At 47.9% G+C, this 13,743-nt stretch overlaps 1 protein-coding gene across 7 annotated transcripts in view; it reads right to left on the bottom strand.

The window, feature by feature from the left end:
• The window catches only part of Tanc1 (tetratricopeptide repeat, ankyrin repeat and coiled-coil containing 1), a 223,472-nt gene that overhangs the window by 20,057 nt on the left and 189,672 nt on the right, over window positions 1–13,743 (bottom strand). For all 7 annotated transcript variants that reach the window (XM_036184559.1, XM_036184555.1, XM_036184557.1 and 4 more), the window contains 2 exons: window positions 12,196–12,381; window positions 9,680–9,758 (listed from right to left, as the gene is read on the bottom strand). In XM_036184559.1, the coding sequence (XP_036040452.1) occupies window positions 9,680–9,758; window positions 12,196–12,381 (265 nt within the window). The remainder of the gene's footprint in view (window positions 1–9,679; window positions 9,759–12,195; window positions 12,382–13,743) is intronic.

The following is a 13,743-nucleotide window of genomic DNA, read 5'->3' as shown; positions in this document are numbered from 1 at the left end:
ACTGGCCTTTCCCGTTTTTATAAAAATAAAAAATACAAAAACAAAAAACGGAAGTACCAATGTTAAAGGTAAGCAGCACGGTTCACATAGAAGTAGCCACACAGCATGCACAGCAAAGCACAGGGCCAAAGCAAAGGCTGTAAGGAGGGTTGGAGATTCTCTGCTATTTTATCAACAGCAGCGCTTCTCAACCTTCCTAATGCTGCGACCCTTTAATACACTGCTGCATGCTGTGGTGACCCCACCCATAAAATGATTCTGTTGCTACTTCATAACTGTAATTTTGCTAATTAGGAATCGTAATGTAAATATCTGTGTTTTCTGATGGTCTTAGGTGACCCCTGTGAAAACATGGCTTGATACTAAGGGTCGTGACCCACAGATTGAGAACCGCCAATCTAAAAGGTAAAATGATTATGTGTGTGTGTGTGTGTGTGTGTGTGTGTGTGTGTGTGTGTGTGTGTGTGTGTGTTATGGGAGGGGATGCCCTGCTACTCAGATGGGGCTATTACATGGGTATTTCAGAAAGGCCCCTGAAGGTGGTGCCTTCACCCAAAGGCAAGGCAACATGTCTTTGCTATTGTACCAGAACAGGGCTATGACTTTCCTGGTTTATTTCTTAGGCATTTTTATCCATCCTTGAGGGAGGCCAGGGTTTCCACTAGACACAAAACAGGCTCTCCAAGCTCTATAAATTCATCTCTACAAAGCTGGGGCTGATATCTCAGCTCATCTTCACCAACTTAAAGGATGAAATGAAAACAAAGATTAAAATTAAAAAAAAAAAAATCCTGTGCTTGCATCATAAACCAGTGCTCTAGACCATGGGAACGAAGCATGTCCCCAGCACAGCACCAAGAGGTCCCTCCAGGGAGCGCTCTGCCCTTGCCCTTAGGAATGAAGCCAGCGCTGCCCAAGCTTCCTCACTGAACAGGCTGATGCTGCTCACAACACACATAACTAAAAGTGAGCAAATTCTTAAGAAAGCAGCTTCATGTCTCTGCTGCACTTTGATCTTTCAAGTCTTCCGTAATCCACAGCCATTTGTAGGACAAGAATGAGAGTCAGGGCCACTCATTCGGTGGGCTACCCTTAGGAGCCTGTGAGGGCCACTCATTCGGTGGGCTACCCTTAGGAGCCTGTGAGGGCCACTCATTCGGTGGGCTACGGGAAAGGAGCCTGTGAGGGCCACTCATTCGGTGGGCTACCCTTAGGAGACTGTGAGGGCCACTCATTCGGTGGGCTACCCGAAAGGAGCCTGTGAGGGCCACTCATTCGGTGGGCTAAGGGAAAGGAGACTGTGTACCAGTGAAGGCTGTGCCTCAAGACTAGCTGCTGAGTACATGGAAGTTTTAGTTTTATTAGCCACCGGCCCCCATGTGTGCATGTGTGTACACACGTGCGTTGGTGTGTTTGCCTGTGCGAATATACATGGAGGCCAAGAGGTCAACACCAAATGTATTGACCTCTATTGTTCTCACTTTTGGAGACAGAGCCACTCCATGAACCAGGAGTGAAAATTTCTGGTAAAAATTTTCTGGTGAAAATGGCTGCCCAGGAAGCCTCCAGAACCCCCACCCCCACCCCCATATCTACCAGCACTAGGTGGGGTTACAGGTGCATGCCCCTGTGCCCAGCTTCTCTAGCAATGCTGAGGATCCAAACTCGGGTCCTGTGCTTAAACAGCATGCTCTTTACTCACGAACTGCCTCCCAAGCCAAGGGCTTTCTGTTTTGTTTGAGAGTATGATCCAGGTTAATCTATCGGCCAGGTAAAATTCCTGGCTTCTGCAGGGATTCACTTTGTGACTTGGGGTAAGAGGTACAACTTTCTGTTAGCTCGGTTCCTTCAGCTTCATGAAAGTGCACTTAAAAGTGATCTCAGCACATGCACCTTTAATCCCAGCACTCGGGAGGCAGAGCCAGGTGGAGCTCTCAGTTCGAGGCCAGCCTGGGCTACAGAGTGAGTTCCAAAACAGGCACCAAAGCTACACTGAGAAACCCTGTCTTGAAAAAAAAATAAACAAAAAAGTGATCTCAAAGTGTGCTTATGGAAATTAAACAGAACCTGATCGAGGTGTTCTGCTGGACTCAGAGGCTAACAGATATTTGAGAGCTAATATATGCAGCTGGAGCTATGATAAATTAGTATTACTAAGGTATAGATTGATATATATATATATATATATATATATATATATATATATATATATATATATATATATATACACCAATTTCATCCCTTCAGCCCCACTAACCATTTTAACAACACACTATGCCATGTGAGAAGAACTTCTATGCAACGCTTCATGGCTTTGCATAGCCACGAATCCATTTCATACACAAGCAACTCCTGGGAGGCAAGTGCTAGTCTCGTCTATTGCCAATGAGGACAGAAAGGCCCAGAAACGTTCACTGGCTCGGGCAAGGCCATGCAGAAGTGGGAGCCTGGCTGCCATCTGAGTTCCTGACTCCTTCTCTGTTGCTTCTGGGAAGTCAGCTCTAAAGACACCGAACAACTTCCTGAGGGTGTCTTTAGAAGGAGAAGACCAGAACAACAATTCTGTGCTCATTATGGGCTGCCCCGCTTCTTCCCATGGACGCGAAGAGCAGTCTGCCATGGCCGTGTTCCCTTTCCACTCTGGCCACGGGGCTCCCGAGGCCAGAAGGACGGTACATCTTCGGGCACGCCAGTGCCACTGCACAGCATGCCCATCCGAGCTGTTACCTGGATCTGAGCCCTGCTTCCCTTTGGTCCCTATTCTGATATTATTCCAAATATGCCTTGGGAATAATGTGTGCTATAAAAAAACATAAATTTGACCTAAACACATTTCCTAAAGTATAGATGACACTGATCTGATTTCATAGGCGCCTTGCTCCTCTAAAAATCTGTCTGAGGACCACAGCTCTGAACAGCTGTCACTCCTAGAGAGAATGTTCACACTTTGGATAGATCCAGCCACCTGCCAAGGCACCGAAGGCATGCTTCCTTCCATTAAAGGCATGGAGACATGTCTCACAGTCTGCCCTTCTCTTCCTTACAGCTGAACACAAGCTGAGCTGGACAGTCATGTGCGGGACATCACACTGGGTGTCAGTGACAGGAAGGGAGGGCGTGTCACATCTCTTGGTTAGTGTCACACACATTCTCCATAGGCCCCCAGAAAGTACTGGGCAAGCGCTTTTCTCCCCATCTCTCACCTGGCCTGTGCGCTAAGGGGAAAGAATAAAGGGTAAGTGTTCCAAATCCTTAAATCTAAAACATGAAACTTCTCAAAAACAGCAGCATAATGCCCCAAGTTTTAGATCTTTGAACATTATCAATTATGAAAATATCCCATGCTCTGGAAAAATCCATAAATGTGAAATATTTTTTGCACCAAGCATTTTAAATAAGGGATATGTGTGTGCATGTGTGTATATACACATATGTATATATGTATGTACATATATATGTATACACAATTTTTGCATGCATATATACATGTATATATATACACACATATTTATATCTATACATACTATGTATAAATACACATACACACACACACACACACACAACTTGTATGTGTGAGGACTAAACTGAACCCAGCAAGCTTAAGATATAAATTCTTACTAAAAGCCCCCCACTTCAACCCACCTAAAAACCAAAGATAAAATTCAAATGAACAAGTAGTCATAGCTAGGCAGTGGTGGCGCATGCCTTTAATCCCAGCACTCGAGAGGCAGGGACAGGCGGATCTCTGTGAGTTCGAAGCCAGCCTGGGCTACAGAGTGAGTTCCAGGAAAGGTGCAAAGCAACACAGAGAAACCCTGTCTCCAAAAAAAAAAAAAAAAAAAAAAGGCAGTCATTTTTAAAGTAATATAATAAGGCACTCGGTTGTTTGTGTCCTGAGGCAGCTATGGATAAACCCAGGTTTCCATGGCCATAGAACGGAAAGGGAAGTGGGTTCCCAGAGACAAGAGGAACACTTAAGTCACAATGGAGGAAACCACCTTTCCCAGCTCTGTGATCCAGTGTGGAGAAAGGTATATGCACACATCCTGACCTACGACTGGAGACCTGTGGACACAGCAGCCATCTGATAGGGCGCTCGGGACAGAGGTGGCCAGATTCCACCCAGAAACAGCCAACAGTGAAGTGAGACTAGTTTATGAGCTTCAACCAACTAGGAGACATGGTGTGCACGCACGCACGCACACACGCACGCACACCACAGCCCAATCTCCCACTCTGCTTATAGAGGAGAAAACTTGGCTCAGCTCAGGAACAACAGCAAATCAAGCATCTTTAGCAGCTTTGGCAATGGGAGCCAGTTAATTACAATGACCAAACTCCTTTGCCAGAGTTCGCCAACACAAACAGCCGAGACTCAAAACAAGAGACTTGGCACTTTACACAAAGTATCGCAGGCAGCCTTAACCACTTCTGATGGGACATGCTGGGACACCCCCTTTCAAAATTAGGAAAGGACAGACCTCAGAGGCAGCTCACATCCTGTACTCTCAAAGCCCAGGAGAAGGGCCTCTGAGGAAGCAACCAAGTCAGTACACAGAAGCTTGCTGGAGAACAGGTAAGGGCCCAGGAGAGGGAGATGACGTTATAGATTCAAAGGGGGGGGGGGGGACAGGAGCCACGCCCACACTGCACCAGGAAGTAATATACCTATTAGCTGACAGGCCAAACACATTTGCGCCCTTGCTTGCACACCCTCCCTCTCTCCCTCTCTCCCTCTCTCCCTCTCTCCCTCTCTCCCTCTCTCTCTCTCTCTCTCTCTCACACACACACACACACACACACACACACACACACAGTGCTCATCTGTGAATCCAACAAGGCAGACAGGACAGGGCTACCACCAAACAAAACCACACCACTGACTCCTTGCCTTGCCCCTATCCACCAGGTATTTCCCCCACGTAACTCTATAAAATGAATATCCCATGCTTTAGGGTTGTAAGCCCTTCTCTTCTTTCACTAATTCCACTCGGTCGATACCCACACAACGAGCCCTTGCTTAGACCAACACAGTCCACTCCTCTGCTCAGCGGCCACAGGTAGGTGTGTCACTGATAGCACAAGTCGGGACACCTCTAGCCCTACAGACACTCCTCAGGATAGCACTAGGCCAGGTATCACATGGGAGCAAGAAACACAGGAATTCCAGCCCTTGGGAAGCTCATGGTGTGTGGACCACGGCAGCTCCTCATAAAACAGCTCAACAGTCCTGAGGAGGAGGCTGCCAAATGAGGTTGATAAGACGTGGGGAGGCAGCCTTTGCTCTCAGAACAGGCTGGAGAACCAGGGCCCAAGAGGGAGGCCCAACAGCCAGCAGCAGAGTGCAGACTCACACTGGACAGAGTCTGGAAACATGGTGTGTCGATTCCCACAGCACAGCATGAGGTCATCGGTTAAGTGTCCTGATCATTTCGGCTTAGGCTGATTCACAGCAAACACTGACATGGAAATAGTAACTCATTTCAGTTGGGACTCTGGGTGCCAGGACTGACTGGTCATGGCTGTGGAATGCTGAGACAGATAACCCAGGCATCTGATGGGCTCGTGTGCCATGTTTCGGGCTGCCCAGAAACTGTGGGACCATCGCTGCCTGACAGTCTGTGGGCGTCCCAGAGCGGCAGCCTGGTGGTGCAGTTTCTGCTAACAGATCACACTCCTTATTCTCCACAGGAGGAGGAGGAGGAAGGAGAAAAGGAAGCGGGGGGGGGGGGGGGGGGGATAGGGAGGCAGTGGCGCCAAGCTATTTCAACTACAAAACTCACTTTGAAGGGCTTGTCTCTAAACATTGGACAGACAAGAAGCACAGCCTCATGAAAGGGAAGATTTTTCTAAGCAAAGCCCTCTGCTCCCCCAAATCAGCAGGCACTTAGAGTTTTGTAAAACCTGTGGGTTCCCTGCGGTGCCCAGACTAAACACAGTTGTAGATGAATGTCTGTAGAATCTCTAATGAAGTTCTAGCCCTTCTAAGCCAGCTCCTTCAGGATGATGTGTGTGGACTTTCAGCCCATGCCTCCTCCGACTACCCCACCCCATGAGGTCTCTCACTGGCTGAGAGCAGTCATCACCTCAGACAACCAGGGGAGACCATGATGCCCACACTGGGACCCTGTGAACAAGAAGGTACACAGAGCCTGCAGAAGTCTGTCCTGACAGGACAGTAGAGAAGGACTTTGTACAGGAGCTGGCGCCCACCTCTGAGCACCTCACGACTGTGGGAGCCGACACTGCACGCCAAACAGGGTAGACACTGAAGAGAAAACAGTGCACCCTTCAAAGACGGGCGAGTGAGCCTGAAACAGACGTGGAAACCTCCTTTATAAGCCCGCCAACATCTTGAAGCCAAGTTGTTTATGACTACATCCACACTGAGCAGACTTGTAAATAGATACAAGGGTTCCAGGAGAAATAATGAGTGTATTCGCCACACAAAGAACCTAGCTGTTCCTCTACCTTCCCACACCCTACACAGGAGTCACTCTCGGGATCCTGGCCTGTGCTGTGGTCAATACACTCTGGGATGCTTTGGACACAAAGCACTATTGAGAACACTCAGGAATGAGGACCAAGCAACCACCTTCACCGCTGAAAACGCCTACAGTGATGAGGACCAACCGAATGACACATGCGGAGTCCACCCCACCCGCACTGAGGAACGGCCAGGCTCGAGTGCACTTCACACGTGCTCAGGCGCCTGCAATCACTGTCACCGCAGGACGTACCAAGTCACAATGACGCCTACTCCCTCACTCATCTCTCATTCCCACATCTGGAGTCAGGCAGTAGACCCCCTGGCCAAATAAAAACATGGACCTCAGCTTCCAACAGCACAGGTAGCTGCTGATGTTCTCATCTAAACCACGCCTTATGAGGTTTCAGGCTGTTCCCTTGACATGTACAGCTGTGGAAGGCAGGAAGGTTTGGGGTGGACAGTGGTTATCAGGGATAAAGGAAATACCAGCAATGGCGCCCTGGTTTTATCGGCATACAATCCCTAGAGAGGTACACTGGTCCCCTTAGCCCAACAGACAGCCAACTATAGTGATATTTTATTTGTGCTGAAATGTGATTTTATTTTATGTTAATAAATAAAGTTGCCTGGGGGTCAGAGCTAATAGCAAGCCATAGCAGAAGCTGGGTGGTGGTGGCAAATGCCTTTAATCCCAGCACTTGGGAGGCAGAGCTAGGCAGATCTCTATGTGTTCAAGGATACAGCCAGCATGGAGACACATGCCTTTAATCTCAATACCAACCATAGAAGACCTGGAGGTCTTTTCAGACAGGCAGTGACGAGGAGGTCATGTGGTTGGGTTTACAACCAATGAGAAAGCAGAATAGAAAGTCAATAAAAAGGACAGACACACAGGAAGTAGGTCTCTTGTTGAAGAGAAGGACAGCAGCAGCAGTGAAGGGTAAGGTTTTTAGCTCTCAGCTATTGCTCTGTCCTCTTGGGCTATTAACTCTGCATTTGGCTCTGTGTTTCTTACTTAATAAGACTTTCCATTTACAGCCAACCTTGCCTTTTCTTACTTTGAACATTAAAATGTAAAACTATCTCAATAAAACTCTTGGTGCTGGGCACGGTGGTGCACCCCTATAATCCTAACTCTTAAGAAAGGTGTGGCAGGAAGATGGCCGCTAGCTAGAGGCTAATTTGGTCATCATAGTGAATTCCAGGCCAGCAAAGCCTGGCTCCATCAACAAGAACAGGTCACTCCCCTTCCTCAACTTCTTGCCTACCATCCACCCCTCCAACTTCAAAGACCTGGGACTGCTTGGAGTCTGAGCCCAGAGTTCCAACCAGAACTTCAGCTAACCTACCAACTACTGGGTCCTGGGACAAGAACCACGCTGAGCCTGACCCCAAGCCCAACGTATGAGACTCTCCAAGTCAGAGTGTTGGGCACAAATTCCCATTCCTAGCCAAGAAGCTATATGCAACTGATAGTTACTGGAAGAGGGAAAATCAGTTTCTTCAATGGAGTGACACTGGGTGTACCAACCCACACTCCAGGCAGGGCACATGCTCAGGAGCCAAGGCAAAAGGGACTCCATGGTTGTGTGTGTGTGTGTGTGTGTGTGTGTGTGTGTGTGTGTGTGTGTGTGTGTGTGTGTGTGTGTGTGTGTGTGAGAGAGAGAGAGAGAGAGAGAGAGAGAGAGAGAGAGAGAGAGAGAGAGAGAGAGAGACTGCACATGTGGGCACACTTTTGTTTTTTGAGAGAAAGAGCGAGCATGAAGTTGGGTGAGGGAGGGTTCTGGAAAAGAACTGGGAAGGAGAATATGATCAAGATGCTGTACAAAATTCTCAAAAAATAAACAAAAGAAAATGCCCAAATCAAAAACCTCTCAGCTGACTAAATTCACCCAAGTCCTTACTAATGACTAGAACTGTTTTCTAAGTCACAAAGTCTGAAGATTGAGCATAAGGCCTTATAAGAGAAGGGTTGACCATTTCTGTGGCTTTTCACCAGACTCAGGTACAGTTGCAAGGAGATAAATCCTATCAACAGCCGCTTGGAAGTTGGATGAGTCCCTGATGGGAGCACAGCCCAAACCGATGCCTACATTAAGGGCAAGTAAGAGCCTGAAGCAGAGAACCCAGCCCTGCTGAGCCGAGACTTCCACTCTCACAAACTGTGAGTTAATAAATGTGACTGACTGGGTTTTTTTTGTTGTTGTTGTTATTTTTTTTTTTTTTAAGTGAGAACTCTTTAATTTCTCAAGTGTCTCTTTAGACATCAACCAACTGGCAGACTCTCAATGAGGAAGGAACAGAAATTCAGGACCGACCCACACCATCTGGAGCCCTACACTTTCTCTACAGCTCACACCACGCCTCCCTCCTCTTTCAGTCCATAGCAAGAGATAGGAAGCCAGCTGACGGTGGCTTCCCAGAGCGAGCCATGTGGCTCTGAAGGGCAGGCCTGCACTCCCACCAGCAAAATCTCTGAGGCTTCTCCCATGTGTGAGCTAGCTAATAAAACTCTCCACACCACCATCTGCTTTGTTAGGAAAGAACTTAGAAGCATTAGAAACAGATCTGTGCAAGAGAAAAGGCAATCACATGCATCATGTACAAAGTCGAGAGACGTTTTAAGCATCTTGGTTACATCTGTCGAATGGAAATTTTCAAAGCAGCGGTAACTTCATTAATCTGAATAGTGATCTCTCTTCCCACCTACAGCCCTCCTCCCCTGACCAACGGAGAGGGACCATGGACTGCATTCAGTATTTTATATGGGGCTGTGAGACCTGAGTTCGACCCTCATTCCTCAAGGCAGAGCAAGTACTACTTCCCCACTGAGCCACCCAGGCTTCCCTTGACAATGGGACTGCTGCCTAGCTCCTCTGGCAGGCATCAGAGGAGGATCAGGTAGGTGTGGACACGTGCAAACCCAATGCCCTACTAAGGCATTCTACCCGATGTTTCTCAAGCACGTGGTAATTGCTGCTCTAACTCAAAATGAGTCGCTTTTATTGCTTCCAGGGAAGTTTCACTACTCATTTGGCAATCTGAAAAGGCTTTAAGCTCCACATGCCTCGTGACAAAATAAAAATAAGACTACACGCATCACCAGTCATTCTTAAGACAATCAGGCCCCAGCGGGGCTGAGACATCACGCAAGCTGCCCCTGAATACAAACAGTGGAAGCATAATTACCTGTTTCTCCCCACAATGTGTCGGTGCCATTGACTTCGATTTCGTGTTCCTCTGCCATTCCCAGCAAGCACTGGACTACCTGTCAGATGTGGCAAGGTGATTTAATGAGCTCTTGGAGCAATGGGTGCTTATTATAGCCCATATATCAAAAGGGAGAGTGTTGTTTTTTAACCATTATTATCGTGCGCTGCACAAGTAGAGAAAATAGAATGAAAACCATTTGCAAGCAGAATTCGTAGGCTATTCACACTTTCACTTGGAGAATTAAAAAAATAAAACAACCTCAGTGCATTTCAGCAACTCTGCTCAGGATTACCAGGTACTCAGAATTCTAATGAATTCCGACATGACCCAAATATGCCAACGTAATCAACAAAAGGCCCAGCAGATCACAGAAAGTGCAGCTTCTGCATAAATCACCATTAGTGCATTCTTCACAAGGAAGGAAAACAAGGTGATAGATACTTGTTACAGTAAAAAAATTTCTTTTAGTACTATCCAAATGATTTTTCTTCTGACAGCACTGTTCCTCTCCCTTCTGGGCATCTTCCTGTCCAGGAGTAGAGCAGGTCACAAGCTGGAGGCAGGAAAGCTTGCTCTTGGGAGAGATGAAGTAGCTGTGCCCTGGACCAGAGCCAGCATCATCCTGAATGACGGGAGAGTACGACAAAGCCATTTTCCAAGCTCCCAATCTGTATTGTTTGTGGTCTGCTGACTGGGTCTCCTCCTAATCCCCAGAAGCTCTGGGTGCTCCTTGAATGGCAGGAGGAAATCACAGACCTTGAAATGGAGTGATTATGTGGAACTGTCTGGGTATACAGTCTGTCACAAACCTCGTACAACCACAACATCCGTAAAGATGGGACAGGAGGAATCTGGGTCAGAGGAGGAAGGCATAGGGACACCCAGCAGGATCATGTACCCTGAAGATGGAAGAATCAGGTCTGAGCTAAGGAAGGCAGTGGCTTCTAGAAGCTAGGAAAGCCAGGAAAGGCTCCATCCTGCAGCCTTCGGTGAGAAACCTGGTTCTTGTCACCTTAAATTTAGATTTCTGACCTCCAGAGGTTTAAGATTCAGTGTGTGTGCTGTGTGTTTTAGTCGCTGAGAGTGTGGCTACTTGTTGTGATGACATGAGGAAATTAATATCCTCTTTGGGAGTTCTGACTAAGAAATCTTACTTTTCTGCTTGAAATGATTATTGGTTGTGCAGAGGTAGTTTCTGTTCGGTGTTCTCCAGGCCAGCTCCTAAGTGGTGAGCATGAGTTAAGAGAAGGACTGCTGCCAAACACGGGGCATGTGTGTCATGCGTGGGTGGGCATGTGTTCACAGACGCCCTGGTGATGACGTGTAGGAGCTTAGGAGCTACTCATTCCGACAGTTGGAGGAGGAGGCAGAGCACAGTGTCCCACGTCTGTGATTCCAGCACTTGGGAGGGAGAGGCAGAAGACAGTTACAGTAACTAGACTATGTGAGGCCTTGCTTTAATAAACCAAGACAAGGGGCTGGAGAGATGGCTCAGAGGTTAAGAGCACCGACTGCTCTTCCGGAGGTCCTGAGTTCAATTCCCAGCAGCCACACGGTGACTCACAACCATCTGTAGTGAGATCTGGCGCCCTCTTCTGGCTTGTAGGCATACATGCAGGCAGAACATAGTATACATAATAAATAAATCTTAAAAAAAAAACAAACAAAAAACAAGACAAATAAAATAAAAAAAAATCTACATTTTCAGATGTGTGTATTTAACACTGTAATTTAGGCATGCCAGCAATGCATGCTTATATGTATATCTGCCATCGTGTACAAGTGCCAAATACCAGTCAGCCAGCTTGGCATTCAAATTCAAAGAATATTACCAAACACTGGCACCTCCAATTGCTTAAAGATAACCAAGAGAGGGACACACAGAGCAAAGTGGGAGCAAATGCCACTATATTCACAGCCAAAGCAGGGACACAGGCCAGCTGATGTCAATCAAACTTTCAACCCTAAAGCTAGTGACATCCATCAGAAAGAAACGCTGTGTTGAATCTCCCCTTTGGTGCAGGAAATTCGAACAATGGGCATGCTCACAGGCTCTCAACGCACCAAGCCCCATTTTTAAAAACTCTTCACACACTCAAGAATGATTTTAACTAGGGTTCCATGGGATCATTTTCTAAAGGTTGTAAGGACAAAAGAAGGCACCAAAGGGGCTGGGCGGAAAGAGAGCAAGGTAGAGGACAGTAGAGGAGGAGAGGAAGGTGGAATCAGAGAAACAGTGAACACCCACCAGAGCTCCTGAGTGGAAAGAAAGCTCTCTGCTCGTCCCATGCACATGAGACCACGGGTCTCACTCACAGCAGCCTAGAGTAGCACTAGAAGCCCTTCATTAAGCAAGGTCAGCAGCTACTTCCTGAAACCTCTGCTTTCTCCTGTTGCCACAGCTCCCCTCTTAGAAGGCTGTGGCGACCCGACAACCGATGTTGGGCTACAGCATCTCCTACCTCAGGAAGCAACCCCCGAGCCCCACTCACCGAGCTGTGGCCCATGCTGGCGGCTGCTGTCAGTGCCTGCTGCAGGGCTTGGCTCTTCCTTAGTGTGCCAGGCTGGGGAGGCCCTGCTGACCACTCACAGTTCAGTAGGTACTGGAGAATGTCACTGTGGCCCCGCAGCGCGCTGTGGACAAGTGCACACTGGCCCTTCTTATCCAAGTGGTCTACCTGGGGAGCAGAAGCAGGGCACCCGGTGAGCATCGCCTCTGCTCTGAGAACGTGACTGCCCTGAAGGATATCAGCAAACTCACACTGCCTCCAAAGAACAGGGGTTCACATTCCGACTTATCTTTCTGAACAGCACTGGACTTCTGACTCCCTTCATTGTGATAAGGACACTTATCCAGGCCCCAGGTTCCCTTTGCAGGACTAGTATCCACAAGAGAGTCTCCTCATGCACACATCTCTCAGCAAACTACACAGAGCTCACAGACTGAATCCTCGGACAAAAACATATGCTTCCCAGTGGGGTACTTAGATGAAATAATTTCAGGCTGTTCTGAGACTTGTGGTCACTGAACCAGGGAGCCAAAGAAAGGGAAGGATCCAGAGATCACAGATCTAAAGGATGCAGGACAGAAAGGGGAATGTGCAGGTAGATGACCTGGGACATGCTGCCTTATAAATCAAAGTCACAAAGCTGGGAGATGCCAGCTAGTCAGAAGAAATGCATGAGGGCTGCACACCTCCTAAGGGCCCGATGCAGGGGGTGGGGGAGGGACAGGCACCCCCAGCATTCCTTATGTAAACGTGGGAGTCCCAGGACTGAAGAAGAGCCCAGGGCCCAGCTCTGCTGCCTCCTCACAGGGAAACTCTTCAAGAGTCCCCAACATGAGAGCTAGCCTCTTCCTGCAAGCTTTCTGATGTGACAGAGGAGGTGCCACTGGCCTCAGCAGAAAGCTGAGGGACAGCTGGAATCCAGAGACTGGGGCATCAATAAGGCATGGGCCCCAAAACTGGAGCTGAGCTTCAGATGTCCCAATGTTGGACTTTCAAGAAAAGCAAACAAACAAAACAAAGAACATGCTGGACCTACTCTAAGTCTAACTTAGCTAAACTGGTGAAAGACTATTAGAGGTGCTTTCCTGTTGTTACTCAACAGGCTCATTTGCCTGTGAAATGCGCCTACGCGCACAGGAAGCCAAAGGGGGCTTTTGCTGAGCTTAGCTAGCATCCATCTCGCTCATCCAGGAGCCTGGCAGTTCTACCCTGATGTGTCAAGTAGCAGGCAGTTATCGCGTGGAAATAGCAAAAGGCTGGTTGAAGGCTCACACCACTGTCACGGCACAGTTCCTGGGATTCCGCAGACAGATGAGAAATGTAGGCCTGAAAAGCCCAGGGTTCCAGGTGGGAAAAGGAAAAATGATTTCAGGCAGTTCCCACAGCTCAAGCATCTGACATCTAAGAACCAGAGAACTCATGGGACTGTTTTCATTTCATGAAATGAAATAGGACAAGAAGGGGGAATTGGGGGTGGTGTGAGGTAAACATTTAAAATCTTTCCAACAGGGCTGGCAAGACGGCTCAACC

This window comes from Onychomys torridus, chromosome 4 (genome assembly GCF_903995425.1).
Source record: "Onychomys torridus chromosome 4, mOncTor1.1, whole genome shotgun sequence".
NCBI classification, from domain to species: Eukaryota; Metazoa; Chordata; class Mammalia; order Rodentia; family Cricetidae; genus Onychomys; species Onychomys torridus.
This window is presented reverse-complemented; position numbering and strand designations above follow the sequence as displayed.